This window comes from Syzygium oleosum, unplaced genomic scaffold, assembly GCF_021117445.2.
Source record: "Syzygium oleosum isolate NSW1041296 unplaced genomic scaffold, Sole_v2.1 Sole_v2.05, whole genome shotgun sequence".
NCBI classification, from domain to species: Eukaryota; Viridiplantae; Streptophyta; class Magnoliopsida; order Myrtales; family Myrtaceae; genus Syzygium; species Syzygium oleosum.
This window is the reverse complement of record NW_026607489.1, coordinates 8388124-8400393: the sequence shown is the minus strand read 5'-3', so window position 1 is coordinate 8400393 and position 12270 is coordinate 8388124. Positions and strand designations below refer to the sequence as shown.

At 39.7% G+C, this 12270-nt stretch overlaps 3 protein-coding genes across 3 annotated transcripts; all 3 read right to left on the bottom strand.

The window, feature by feature from the left end:
• Positions 1-274: 274 nt before the first annotated feature.
• Positions 275-5332, bottom strand: LOC115693845 (protein PHLOEM UNLOADING MODULATOR). Its single transcript, XM_030620905.2, has 4 exons — positions 4943-5332; positions 2573-2967; positions 1933-2126; positions 275-909 (listed from the first exon to the last, which is right to left on the bottom strand). The coding sequence occupies exons 1-4, from the start codon at positions 5236-5238 to the stop codon at positions 508-510; spliced, it is 1287 nt and encodes a 428-aa protein (XP_030476765.2). The 5' UTR covers positions 5239-5332; the 3' UTR covers positions 275-507.
• Positions 5333-6859: 1527 nt separating this feature from the next.
• Positions 6860-7682, bottom strand: LOC115693859 (citrate-binding protein-like). The gene is made up of 2 exons (XM_030620920.2): positions 7407-7682; positions 6860-7243 (listed from the first exon to the last, which is right to left on the bottom strand). Exons 1-2 carry the CDS (start codon positions 7680-7682, stop codon positions 6860-6862), a joined length of 660 nt encoding a protein of 219 aa, XP_030476780.2.
• A 1868-nt stretch (positions 7683-9550) lies between these two features.
• LOC115693857 (citrate-binding protein-like) lies at positions 9551-10360 on the bottom strand. Its single transcript, XM_030620918.2, has 2 exons — positions 10103-10360; positions 9551-9940 (listed from the first exon to the last, which is right to left on the bottom strand). The coding sequence occupies exons 1-2, from the start codon at positions 10358-10360 to the stop codon at positions 9551-9553; spliced, it is 648 nt and encodes a 215-aa protein (XP_030476778.1).
• Positions 10361-12270: the final 1910 nt, after the last annotated feature.

Here is a 12270-nt window from a genome sequence, read left to right as displayed (position 1 = left end):
AGGATTGAAAGTACTTTTAGCACTATCGGTAGCTATGGCAGCCGTCAGAGATGGTTGTCCTTCCATAACTTCCAAGTTGAAAAAAAATATATATATGCCCAGAGACGAGCTTCAAAGCATGACGATACTTACACTGTAGGATCTTCGCTCTGCACTTTGCAACTCACTAGAAAGGGCCATCTCCCCAATTATGGTAATGAGCCTGTTCAAATTTAAGGAAATCATAACTCGTTCTATGGACAGAAACAAACACATTCACATGTAAATGTCCGTAACAGAATTTTGACATTTCCACCTCCGCTGTTCTTGCAGACTATATCCGTCGAGTTACTAGAGCTCAATGAACATCGTGCAGTTAAGGGCTAAGTGGTAACAGGGATAGGTATCCGATGGTTGTCGTACACTCAGCTTCAGCTCAAAAAGGAAATACTGTTTACACGGTGTTACAATGTGAAATAACATTAATTCGTGGGAGCCGGGAAAAGAACTCTGAGGTACACCAGCCGATCACCCGTCGCTTGTCCATGTGAAGGCCAAGAGAACAATGGTTAGTGCAGAAAAGATGGTGGCGCAAGGAAACACCCACATAAGCCAATTCGAGCTTCTGCCGGGACTCTTCTCTTGGCCGCTCAACTCGACCTCCTTGAGCAGCTCTCTCACTCCGTCCATGTCGGAGTCCTTGGCAGCTTGAATTAGCCTGCTCTGAATTTTTTCGAGCTTTGAGAGCCTTCTTTCTTTACGTGCATCCTTGGGTGGCCAGATGAAACCTGTCATCTTCCATAGGAGGATACCCACGTAAATGGCAACGATACAGTCTACAGTATAATGGTGGCGTTCCCTTATCTCTCTTTGGGCACTGTGCATCACAAGCAGCCATACGAAGACCGAGCTGAGACCCCCATAAGCCTCCTGTAAGGATAATAAATACAAACTTCAGAAACTTTCGTTCAAACCACTAGGACATTAAAGGAAAGAAAACAACTGAAAGGATATTTGAAGATATTCGGTTTTGATTGCTCTAGACTAAAATGGAGAGAAGGGGTCAATTGGGGAGGTAAATTTCCACTACTGTTGGTGCGTTTGTTTCGCAAAAAAATGAATGATTTAGAAAATATTTTCCTAAAAATGATCGCTTGTATTGTTCAAATAAATGACCAAAGAAGAAAGAGTATCATCGTCCACGAAAGTCCACGAAAATGCATGGACATAAATAATTGTTGGTAATGAAAACATTACCTAATTATTTCAAGCAATACAAGCGATCATTTTCAGGAAAATGTTTTCTATATCTTTTATTTTCCACTAAATAAATGAAGCCTATGATAGTTTTCAATCACTCGTAAAATTGGACTAAAATGGAGAGAAGGGGTCAAATGAGGAGGTAAGTTTCTCCTACTCTTGGTGCGTTTGTTTAGCAGAAAATGAATGATTTAGAAAATATTTTCCTGAAAATGATAGCTTGTATTGTTCAAAAAAAGACCGAAGAAGAAATATTTTTCTTGTCCACGAAAATACATAGACATAAATTATTGTTGATAATGAAAATATTTTTCATTACCTAATTATTTTATGCAATTCAAGCAATCATTTTTAAGAAAATGTTTTCTAAATCATTCATTTTCCGCTAAACAAATGAAGCCTTTGATAGTTTCCAATCACTCGTAAAACTGGAGCAAAAGTGAGGGATGCAGCTGCTTTTCTCTTCAGATTCTCATTTTAACCCTCAACACTCAATTAAGTTAGAATATCCAATAAATATTACATTGAAACAGCCGGAGAGATTGTGCTCTTCCAGAATTTTTGTTTCTTCTGTTTTCCATTCCCTTAGCCCACCCCCCAAAGAATTCTTTTCTAAGCAAAGAGTTATGTTAAAAGGAAGTGGATTTCTCTGCGAAGAATACAGAATTGACAACTAGAGTTCAAAAAGGGTACCGTCCAAGCCATAGCTGTAAGTACAGCAACAAGCATGTGGCCACTGTACATGAGGTCATTGCAACCGCCTCCAGCTTTCTTCAGCAGACTAAACCATGAAGACCCTTCTGGGACGGTTGGTCGTAAAAAATCGATGAGGAAGCTCATTGAGCCCCAATCAGGCCGGTATTCTCCAAGGTAACTGCCAGTATTAGCTGTCAAACACGGAAACTGTGAGTCTGATTTGTATGGGTTAAGGAAATTTACTTGTTCAAAACGCAGACTACAACAGTGAATCCTTAACAAGCAATTTACTTACATGAGTTATAGGTTTGCCATCAAGAAATTCCACTTGACCTAAACTCCCGGATTTTAATATTTGTAAGTAATCGGCATGTAATTATTTCGTGAAACAAAAAACGTTATATATATTATACTGTGAATCCAAGCATATGCTTAAAGCCTAAAAAGAAAACTATGCGACCTATTAAACTGAAATTTAAGAACTCAAAAATCTAGAGTGAGCAGACAACTGCTGAAAATCGCTATTTCTAATCTGCTTTGATGGTCAGGGAAGAATATCCTCCTAAACTGTACTATGAGAAAATAAGGGAGCAAGAGAGACTATCACAAACGTATGCCATAAAAATATTGAACATACCATATGCTATATCCAAATTTATTATCTTGCGAATAGCATCAGCATCTGAGGCATATGGTACATAATATTTCTGGGCCCAACGATGAGGATAAGCTGGGACTCTAAACCTAGAATAGGCACACCAGGGCCGAGCAGATGGAAGAATTGTAGAAGCGAAAGTTATAGCCCGAAGAAGTCGACCAATCGCCATGGTGAACATGTACCTAGCCCCCAGTCCAAGACCAGGAGCTTCTACAGAGTCGAACAACACAGAGAAAGCCAGCATCATGAACAGCATCAGGAAATGATGAAGCCCAATAATTGGAGCTCTCAATATATCAACAATTGTCTGAGGAAGTTTTTCATTTGATGCTAGAAGCAGCCACTGGCCGGTGTCAGGAAGAGGAGGTGTATCCCTGTACAAAACGAAATTTGCATAAAATTTCCTTCTTGTTATGGTTAAGCTCTAACCTTGCAGGTTTACTACAATGGTGTGGGAGACTGAAATCATAGAAATCAAACTGCTGCATCATACATCAATAATATTATGTAATGTCCTGCCTAGATACAATCCGGGCATCATGATGGAACTTCTATGGCAGAAATAGAGCTATAAATGGAGCTACCATAAACAGAAAGTGACGCTGTTTTTCTTTTACAAACAATGGAGAATGATACTCAACTGCAATTAACTTTCACATAAATGTGCTAACTCCATCACCCTCTATGAATTTATCGAAATTACAAAAAGAGATTCCCTCTGCATAGGCCATATAGCCATCACCATCAGAGACCTCGTCATTTTTTCATCAGACAGATCAATTCATCACATTCCATCACATGATTTATTCTGTGAAGCAACAGTGAGTGCTGGCAGTATCTATTCTAGACACGTAGGTCCTTTCTGAGTATATAGATTTCATGAATTTTCAGAGCCATGCATCGTTAGAGATGTTTTGTAATATGACTTATAAGCACATAAGAATTTACACTTTGGGACATTCAACAGAGGCAAACTGTAAATCTTGGAATTTGCTTGATGCATACAAGTCCTACAGTTTCATCTTGAAATCTTTTTCAACAGTAAAACTTTACTGCCAAATTGATCATTCTCCAAATTCTTTTCAAATTTGAGTAGAGACAGCTAAAGAGCATGAAGGACACTGAAAACAAGTTTATGGTAAATGGTGGCAGTGTGGCACTTTTGATAGCGGTCTCTGCTCCAGGTTTAGTATGCCAGAGTAAAATCATACTGCCTTAGTCCAAATCAAAATTACAAATAAAAACTTAAATTATCAATCGACTAGCACAAAACCATGGCATTGATGAATAATGTTCACGAGGTAGAGTGCATGATACAAATATATTAGAGATCATACATTATAATCCCATCTTGTAGAGTTCCACGTTGAAGACATCCATGAAATGAAACCATGATAAGATCCAAAAGCCCATGTTCTAGCTTTATCTTTTGATGTTCTAATTTCTAAGGATCACTTTGAATTAGGATTCCCAGTTAAGCAAATTCAACACTGTGAGACATCAAATGGAGTAGAAGTAGTTCACGGAAGAATGGAGATAAAACATAATCACAAATGCCCGGCATTCTGGAAACATTTTTTGAGTAGCGAAACATATAGATTGCAGGAACGAGTCCTGATTTGCTTGACCTCAAGAACATAAAGAGTGCAAGTCCAACATCTGACTCCCATCAGCACCTTATGGACTCTTCCCCATAAAAGAGGAAATGAGTCGAATAATTTCATTTATTGTTGACTAAAAAGTCTCATCATCACGTAATTTTGCTCATCTGCGTATTGATGGACTCATACAAATCATTCGAAGACATGCATGCATGCAAAAAAAGGAAAGAGGTCGAGCAAAGCTTCAACCTTTGCAATCTTTTCCGAAATTCAATCTCATTCACAGAGCAAAATTTCCAAGAATGGGTTCATAATTGAAGAGATACCCACATATGGAAACATCTGGAGAGAGCAGCAGACGCTAGACAGAAAGGTTCCGCTCAAGACAGCATCTAATTATAGTAAAAAAAAAACGTACTAATTAATGACCATGTATCAAAATATTTTCACTTAAATCTCGAGTCGCAATCGACGCAAGTACTCTTCAATCTTCAACGAAATCTTCACAACGAAGTCCATTATTTCCAATCGATCAAGAATGACTTGCAATCGCACAAACAACTTGCCGCATTCGACACCGCCACTGAATTTTTTAGTTCGGCGACAAAATCAAACTCAACCGCAAGCCAGATTCGAGCTTGCTGAAGTTCTGATAAGAGCAATTTCGAGCTAATGGAACTCCGATCCAGGCACGATCGAACTAGAAAAAGGGGGCGGCGCGTCATCGGCCGACCTCAGCCGGAATTACCTGTGCCAGTCCAAGCCGAGCACGGCGGTGACGGAGCGCACGGACAGAGCTTCGAAGAGGAAAGCTAGGAGCATGAACACCATGGAGGCGACGAAAGGCAGGGCCGACCGGAACTCGGCCGACCAGTGCCGGTAGTAGGGGACGCGGGAGACGGCGACGAGGGCGAGCACCGACCAGAGCGCCGGCTGCAGGCGCGCGTGCCACGCCGGGGACAGGCGGCGGAGGTAGTCGACGGCGACGTAGGACATGGCGGCCGCGCCGAGGCCGCCGGATCTCGGCGGCGTCCGCCATCGCATGGTGGCGCCGGTCGTGGTGGTCGAAGCGAGCTGCGATCCGGTAATGGCAATGACCGAACACTTGCTGCTCCTTCGCTCGTCCTAAAACAGCTTTACTAATAATTGTCGAGCATTTATTAATTTTTCAATTTCTTCTTCTTTTTTTCTATTTTTCGAGACTTTAAATTTCCCTTTTGGGTGAGTTCCACTTAATTATGTCTTTGCTTTTAATAGATTACGAAGTCGATAAAATAAATGAAGAAGTATTCTTATTTAAATGCTAACTGTTGATTAAATTTGTAATCCGAGTCGAGTTACCACATAGGCAGTTCAATAAATGAGCTCGGTTCGACTTGATTAGTAGATAAATTAACTCTAAGCTCGATAACTCTAGCTCAAAATTCGTAAAGTGTAACATATTGTAAAAAGAATAAGACACCCCTGCCACTTCCGAGCAAAAAATATTACTCCGAAAAAAAAAAGAGATCCCATAAATAAGGTAACACTTTTTTTATTCAAACTAATTGATTGTCTTTCAATTTACTTAATTTAAGTAAGCTAATAGTTTGAATGGGCTGTCTTATAATACAAGTAAATTGCCACGATTTTCTTGTCAATGAATAATTATTACATGTAATAATGTTTCAGGAAGTTTTTTCTTTAAATTTGCATGATGATAATGGATGTTGGGAATTTTTAATGTGCTTACCTCTATCATATTGTCAATTTTTTTTTTCAAATATCTATAAAATCTTATAGGGATGATATGACATAGTGATATATATTATAATTTTAATTAAACCAAATGCATTCACTAAAATAAGTAGATAATTCTTTTCATTTTTATTTGTGTTAGATATTTTAAATAATGAATATATATATATATATATATATGATAAATATAGATTAAACAGTTAAAATTGCTGAAAAGAGTGTCGACTATAACATAGCGATATATAAAGAAGAATGAAAGGCGAGATTTGATAATTTTGAACGTCTAAAAAACGATGCAGTCATAATGATGCAGGATGATGAGGTGTCTCCAGTCGTATTTGGGATTGAAAAAGCTCGAGTCTTCCCAATATTTATAAATATAGTCATTCAAGTAGTCTACGGAGCATCTAAAGTGTAATGCTTTTGAACATGCTTTTGTACTGAGACCTGCTGATGAATGGCCATACTACAAAAACCAACCTTATAATTCATATCTCTGAAACTTGTCTCTTGTTTACTATGATGGAATCATGGTATCCTTCCCCAGCAGTCTTACCATTAGTTATGGATTTAAGAGCTAAACGCGTCCCGTGAGGAAACTCATGTGAATTCAGTTGATTGTTGAGAAAGATAACAGATCATCGGTCGTGAGAAGCGAATCCCCGGTTGAATTAGTAGCAATGTTTAGCCGAAATTTATCGCTGAATTCGGGAACGGTGGCATTCTCTAGCAGGAACTATCATCCAGACAAAAGAAGAGGATCTTATTGCTGCTAATGTCACCGGTCATGTTCACAGTGATCGGGATCATGAGACAAATCCTGAGGATTCTTAAAGACAACAGTCACTGCCTCACATTGATTTCGTTACAGGACAAGACTTATTCGTAAGCCGAATTTCGTAAAATGCCCGACGAAGCTCGTCGCCCTTCACTCCTTGTATATTTTGATGTCTCTCCACCTTGATTCCATGTAGAAGCTTATGTTAGCTGGCGCCGCATACACTCCGCACTTGAAGTACAGATCGCCCGGCCCTTTGTCGGCCACCTGGAACACTTGATTCCCATCGAGAAACACGGTCACTTTCCCTTCATCGACGTCGTGGATTATGTTAAGCCTGAACCACCTGTCGTAGAGGCCAGTGGCGATAAGGTTCCCGCTGTAGTACTGCATGTCCCCATCATAGATCCTCAGTATGAGGGTAGTAGCTCCCTGAGCTGCACCGTGTATTTGGGCTATCGTAGCGCCGGATGTCCCATTGGGCACAAAACCGAACCCTTCGAATTGCCAGACTCCAGACGAGTAGTCTAGACCCTGCCAAATGTGTAACCTTGGAGCTTACAAAGATGTACAAAATCGAGGAGGGAACAAAGAAATCAAGACAGAATAAAATGGAAAAGATTCTGCTAATTCGATCAGTTTCTTTTTCAACCAATCACTACCACAACGATGAACTCTAGGGGGAATCAAGAATTACTCTAATCCGAACTTCAGTGCGTGGTTGAGTTTGACTGCTTGGATCATGGGGCTTGTCGTCGGCGTAGACCCACAACTTGCGCACCCCATCCACGAAGCTGTAGCGCTCCTCCAGTGGAATGTCGTAAGGCTTTTGCAGTTCAATGTTTGCATCTGTCAACGGTATCTCAGTGAAACCGTCCGTAGGATCAGCAAAACAGAACAGATTGGACTCCAGATTATGACTCGAGACCAGGACGACAAAGAACAATAGTACATGGCTAAAAGGTATCTCCATTTTTGTTTCTCGTCTGTCTGATAAATTGTTGAGGAACTAGTGAAGGCAGAGCTTCTATAAGTAGGGACAACTGAAACAAAAGCAGGAACCATATATGATTTATGATCTCAACAAAACAATGCATATCCTCGGGTCTTCTTTCCTTGGACAGACATGCTTGTCCTTTTGACAATTTGAATGACCTTGTCTCATCGGTGTGATCTCATGTGTATATACAAGTGATTCCGAGTTTCTGAGAAAATGTATGACCGTCCAATTATGTCAATGCAAAAGGGTTGATTGATGCCCCATTACTTGTCTTCAATGTAGTAGGTTTAGTCTTAATAATTGTTTATGGATTCAAACAATGGCAGATTTGTCGTTGATTTTCAGACAGTGATGGATGACGATATTGTGCCGTCTATGCACTTGGAGGTCCATTGCAATTTGTTTCCATCACCTCACCACATCGATTTCACACCGAGCCAATTACTTCATGGTGCCGTTTCATCGTGGCCATCTTCATCATTTTCATCCATCCGTGTTTGTGAGGGTTAGACACAAACTTCATTAGAATATATCAAATTACAAGCTTAAAGAGTTTTGTTAATTTTTGGTACAGCTAAGTATGTTACTGTCGGTTTCGTTTACAGCAAGCGATTGAGCAAAATCCTCTAAAATGGGAGAAGGCCGAAATGACTGATTGTATGGTAGTGCATTCTGCTCTAAGTTCATGCATAGAATCTAATCATCTCAATGAGACAGACTTGGCATTGTTTCCTTCTGTTTTCTTGTTTAGTATAAGACGATTAGCCTGACTCAAATTGTCTCCGTGTGCTAATCAGGATACCATTAGAATCTGGCTCTTTCTACTTGATGGAATTCTCAGTTCTAGATTCCGAAAGAACCGGATAATTTACAGCTCAACAGTCTAATATGTCTGAGTCAACATTTCAGATGACTGGGGGCACGCAAAATATACACGAAGGCCGACTATGAATGTAATTAGAATGTAAACTAAGGGATAAGTCGATGAATCTCGAGTGATCCCATTATTAACTATGCTAACTGATCTACAAGAAGCAGATGAAAAATCATAGTCGCATCATTAATGACATAATACATGAGCATGGACATGATCTTCTGTCAAATCTCTTGGCTCAGTATTTCCTATTTTCACTTTTTGTTAAAGTATCGACCCACTTGATCCGTCAGTTTTTTAGGAAATAAAATAAAAAAATGTAACCGAAACCATAAGAGATCTAAAAAAGGAAAAGTAGATTTAGCATGGAGAGATTGTGTCATTTGTTTCTTTGGCTGAACAAGACGAGGGATGAGGGTGCTAATAAATTTGTGTGCTAGTTGACTAACACATGCATGGAGGCTCATCAGTGGAGCTGGTGTCACATATGCAGAGACAGAGAAAGAAGCTTCAAAGCCATTTGTGGTCGACAAGTATTGTTGATTGGCATGTCTTTTCCTAATTCGACGTGTTTGGACCACCAACAGCTAACTGTATATTCAGCCCTAGCTTATACTTTGAACTAACCACAATTTACTTTTCTGCAATAAGCTGACTTCCCAGGTCACATGTTTTGCATATCATAGCCTTGATTACTTCACATGACAAGGCAGCTTTAGATGCATCATCCTAAAGTTCTCTGTCTGGTAGAAAGCTTTTGGTTTATTAATCAGTTAAGAGGCATGACTCTAAGCCAAGCGCTTTACGGGCGAAACCAAAACAACCAGTTATCAAATAAAAAGATGAAGAGGTTTTTTTTCGGACAATGTAGAACTGAGAGTCAATTTTGGGAACACCTGAACTTTTAGTTAGTTCTTTGTGACCCTGCTGACTTACTTTGCTAGCCAAATTGCCCTGTAATTACTCTCTACAAGCACTTATTGTATATTTTAATGTCCTTCCACCTCGATTCCATGTAATAGCTCACCTTAGGGGGCGCGGCATACACTCCACACTTGAAGTACAAGTCGCCGGGGCCACGATCTTGCGTCACGAACTTTAGAGTCCCATCAAGGTAAACCTCCACGATGCCTTGATCCCTGTCATGGATCACGTTCACCCTGAACCACTTGTCGTAAAGATTGGTCGCGATCAGATCGTGAAGATAGTATTGTACATCACCTTCATACATCCTTAGTATCAGAGTAGTGGCGTGCCCCGTGCCGCCATGGATCTGCACTATGATGGCTCCGGAGGTCCCATTCGGCACGAAACCGTAGCCCTCAAATTGCCACACCCCAGATGAATAGTCAAGCCCCTGTGAGAAAGTACATTAAGATCTAGTTGATGACAAATTTGGATGTGAGTCCTTTAGTCACTGTGAAGGCGGGCCTACTTGAACTACGAACACCATAAGGCATGTATGCACATTGGAAAAAGAAAAATTCAAAACTAATAAATGGAGGGATTGCGAGAATACTCTTATGCGAATTTCCGTCCGTGGCTTGGTCTTACTGTCAGGTTCGTGAGGTTTATCATCTGCATAGACCCAAAGCCTCCTAATTCCATCTGTGAAACTGTACCTCTCCTCCAACAGCTTGTCATACGGTCTCTGTATCTCGAAGTTCCACTCTGTCAGCGGCACGACGGTGAACCCGTCAGTGGGATCAGCACAGATACGAACTATTTCAATGCTATAAACAAGGACAAGGCACAGGATCAGAAGTAAAGAACGCATCTTCTTCAGTTCTTGACCAGGTGAAGTTACAAGGAAAAGCTGGGCATTGTACTGCTAGGATTATCATATCCACGAACCAGAGACAACACAAGTTAAGCCTAGAACCTTTTTTGGACCAGTGCCAGTGTCTTGTTCCTTCAATAAAAAAGCTTATATGTAGCACCTAACACTAAGAAGAGGTCAAATGCTCGATACAGATTGAAGCTTTAGTTCAACGGTTGATATATAATTGAGGATGACAAAGTTTGCTGGGTCACTCAAATAAATTATGTGCAGAAAGCTCCAAACATATGTTGGGTAAAAGATTTCATTCTTGGATTCAAGGCCATGTCCTCCTTTTTCTGTTTTTATCGGATTGGAATCACGTTTAGGTGATGTCATGAAGACTCTTATGCTTATGTTGAATCAGCATCTCCTCTAAAAGTATCTGGAAAGGAGAGAGCTTTGGATTATATTGTATCATCTTATATTATCAGAAGTTCTCTTCTTTTTTGACATATAAATTTACATTACCTTTGTCTCATGAAGAAACCCATCTCATCGAAACTCAATGTGTTGATCAGAGATCTCGATCTTTATACTACATTGGATCTTATTAATGAGTGTCTTGAGAGTACTAACTAAGACTACTAAAAATAATTAATATGTTTATGTTTTCAAAGCATAATTAATGACCTTTAACAAGTGCTTTAGAAGCACTCTTTGCCATTCTCCTTTTACATTTAATGAAGCGAAAAGTTGGCAGTGACTTGCAAAAGTAACTAATAGCTCATTTGACAGCCAAACTAGGAATACACAAGACAATTTGGACTCTTCTGCTAAAACACCAGGTAAAGAATTAAGCCAATCCATTCATACCCCATTGAAGACAAGCTCGGTTGATTGCATAAAATGTTAGAAGTACCAATGCCTCCGACAATTAAACTAACCGACCATATGTCCAATTACCAACGACCATGAACTTTCATTTATTCTGTACAAGAAGCCAGGAATTAATCTTAAAATCATCTTACATTGTCATTTCTTTACTGCCTAATCCTTCGTTCGTTTTATTGTTGCAAGACACAAATACAAGTGCCCTTCAAGCTCGTTCACTCGCTCCTGAAATGCGATGTTTTTCTTCTTGAGCTAGTTTGCCAGTGGCTCAGAAGTTTTTCCCTCCCTTCTCGTCAAACATAGATCAAACATGGCTTTGTTATGCTTCATCCAGTCAGCAAGTCGAGATACTAGCCGTCTAATCATCGCGACATTTCTATCCGTAATGCACAGCCCTTTAGCCGTGATATCCAATTGTTCTGCGACTTTCTCGAGAACCCGAGTCCTTGCAGATCCGAATAAGTTGGACATTCTTTTTCATTCTTACTTGTGCTTAGACTATTTTAGAATAGTAGTTTCCGAGTACAGTATATATGTGTGCATATACACACACAAAACTCATTAACAAAATGACCAGTTGGCTATCCGCCAAATAAGCTATTTTTCTTTGGAAAAGAGTCTCACCAGTTTCGTCTCAAATGGAAAAAAAAAAGAAAAAGCAGAAGAAGAAACCAAACAAAAAGAAGAAAAAAAGGCGAGATTCAAGCTCAATTCAAGAGTGGGCCTCACATTAGACCTTAGTCTTCATCGTATGAATATAATTGTAATTGAATTTTTTACTTCCAACAGCATGAAGTGGGACCCATAATATGATAAAGTGAAGATGATAGAAGTGTCTCCGGTCGTCTTTGGGATTGAAAAAGCACGAGCCTTCCCGATATTTATGACTATAGTTATTCAAGTAGTCTCGTGAGCATCTCAAATGAAGTACTTTCTAACATGCTTCTGTACTAAAACCTGTTGATGAATGGGCCATACTACAGAAACAAACCTTATCATTCATATCTCTGCACTTTTATTTTGTTTACTACGAT

Coding starts and splice junctions, on each gene's coding strand:
- LOC115693845 (XM_030620905.2), bottom strand. CDS start 5,238: ATGCGATGGCGGACGCCGCCGAGATCCGGCGGCCTCGGCGCGGCCGCC. Junction 2,968..4,942: donor CTCGGCTTGGACTGGCACAG/GTAATTCCGGCT, acceptor CGTTTTGTACAG/GGATACACCTCCTCTTCCTG. Junction 910..1,932: donor TTACAGCTATGGCTTGGACG/GTACCCTTTTTG, acceptor TTATCCTTACAG/GAGGCTTATGGGGGTCTCAG.
- LOC115693859 (XM_030620920.2), bottom strand. CDS start 7,682: ATGGAGATACCTTTTAGCCATGTACTATTGTTCTTTGTCGTCCTGGTC. Junction 7,244..7,406: donor GCACTGAAGTTCGGATTAGA/GTAATTCTTGAT, acceptor CACATTTGGCAG/GGTCTAGACTACTCGTCTGG.
- LOC115693857 (XM_030620918.2), bottom strand. CDS start 10,360: ATGCGTTCTTTACTTCTGATCCTGTGCCTTGTCCTTGTTTATAGCATT. Junction 9,941..10,102: donor GGACGGAAATTCGCATAAGA/GTATTCTCGCAA, acceptor ACTTTCTCACAG/GGGCTTGACTATTCATCTGG.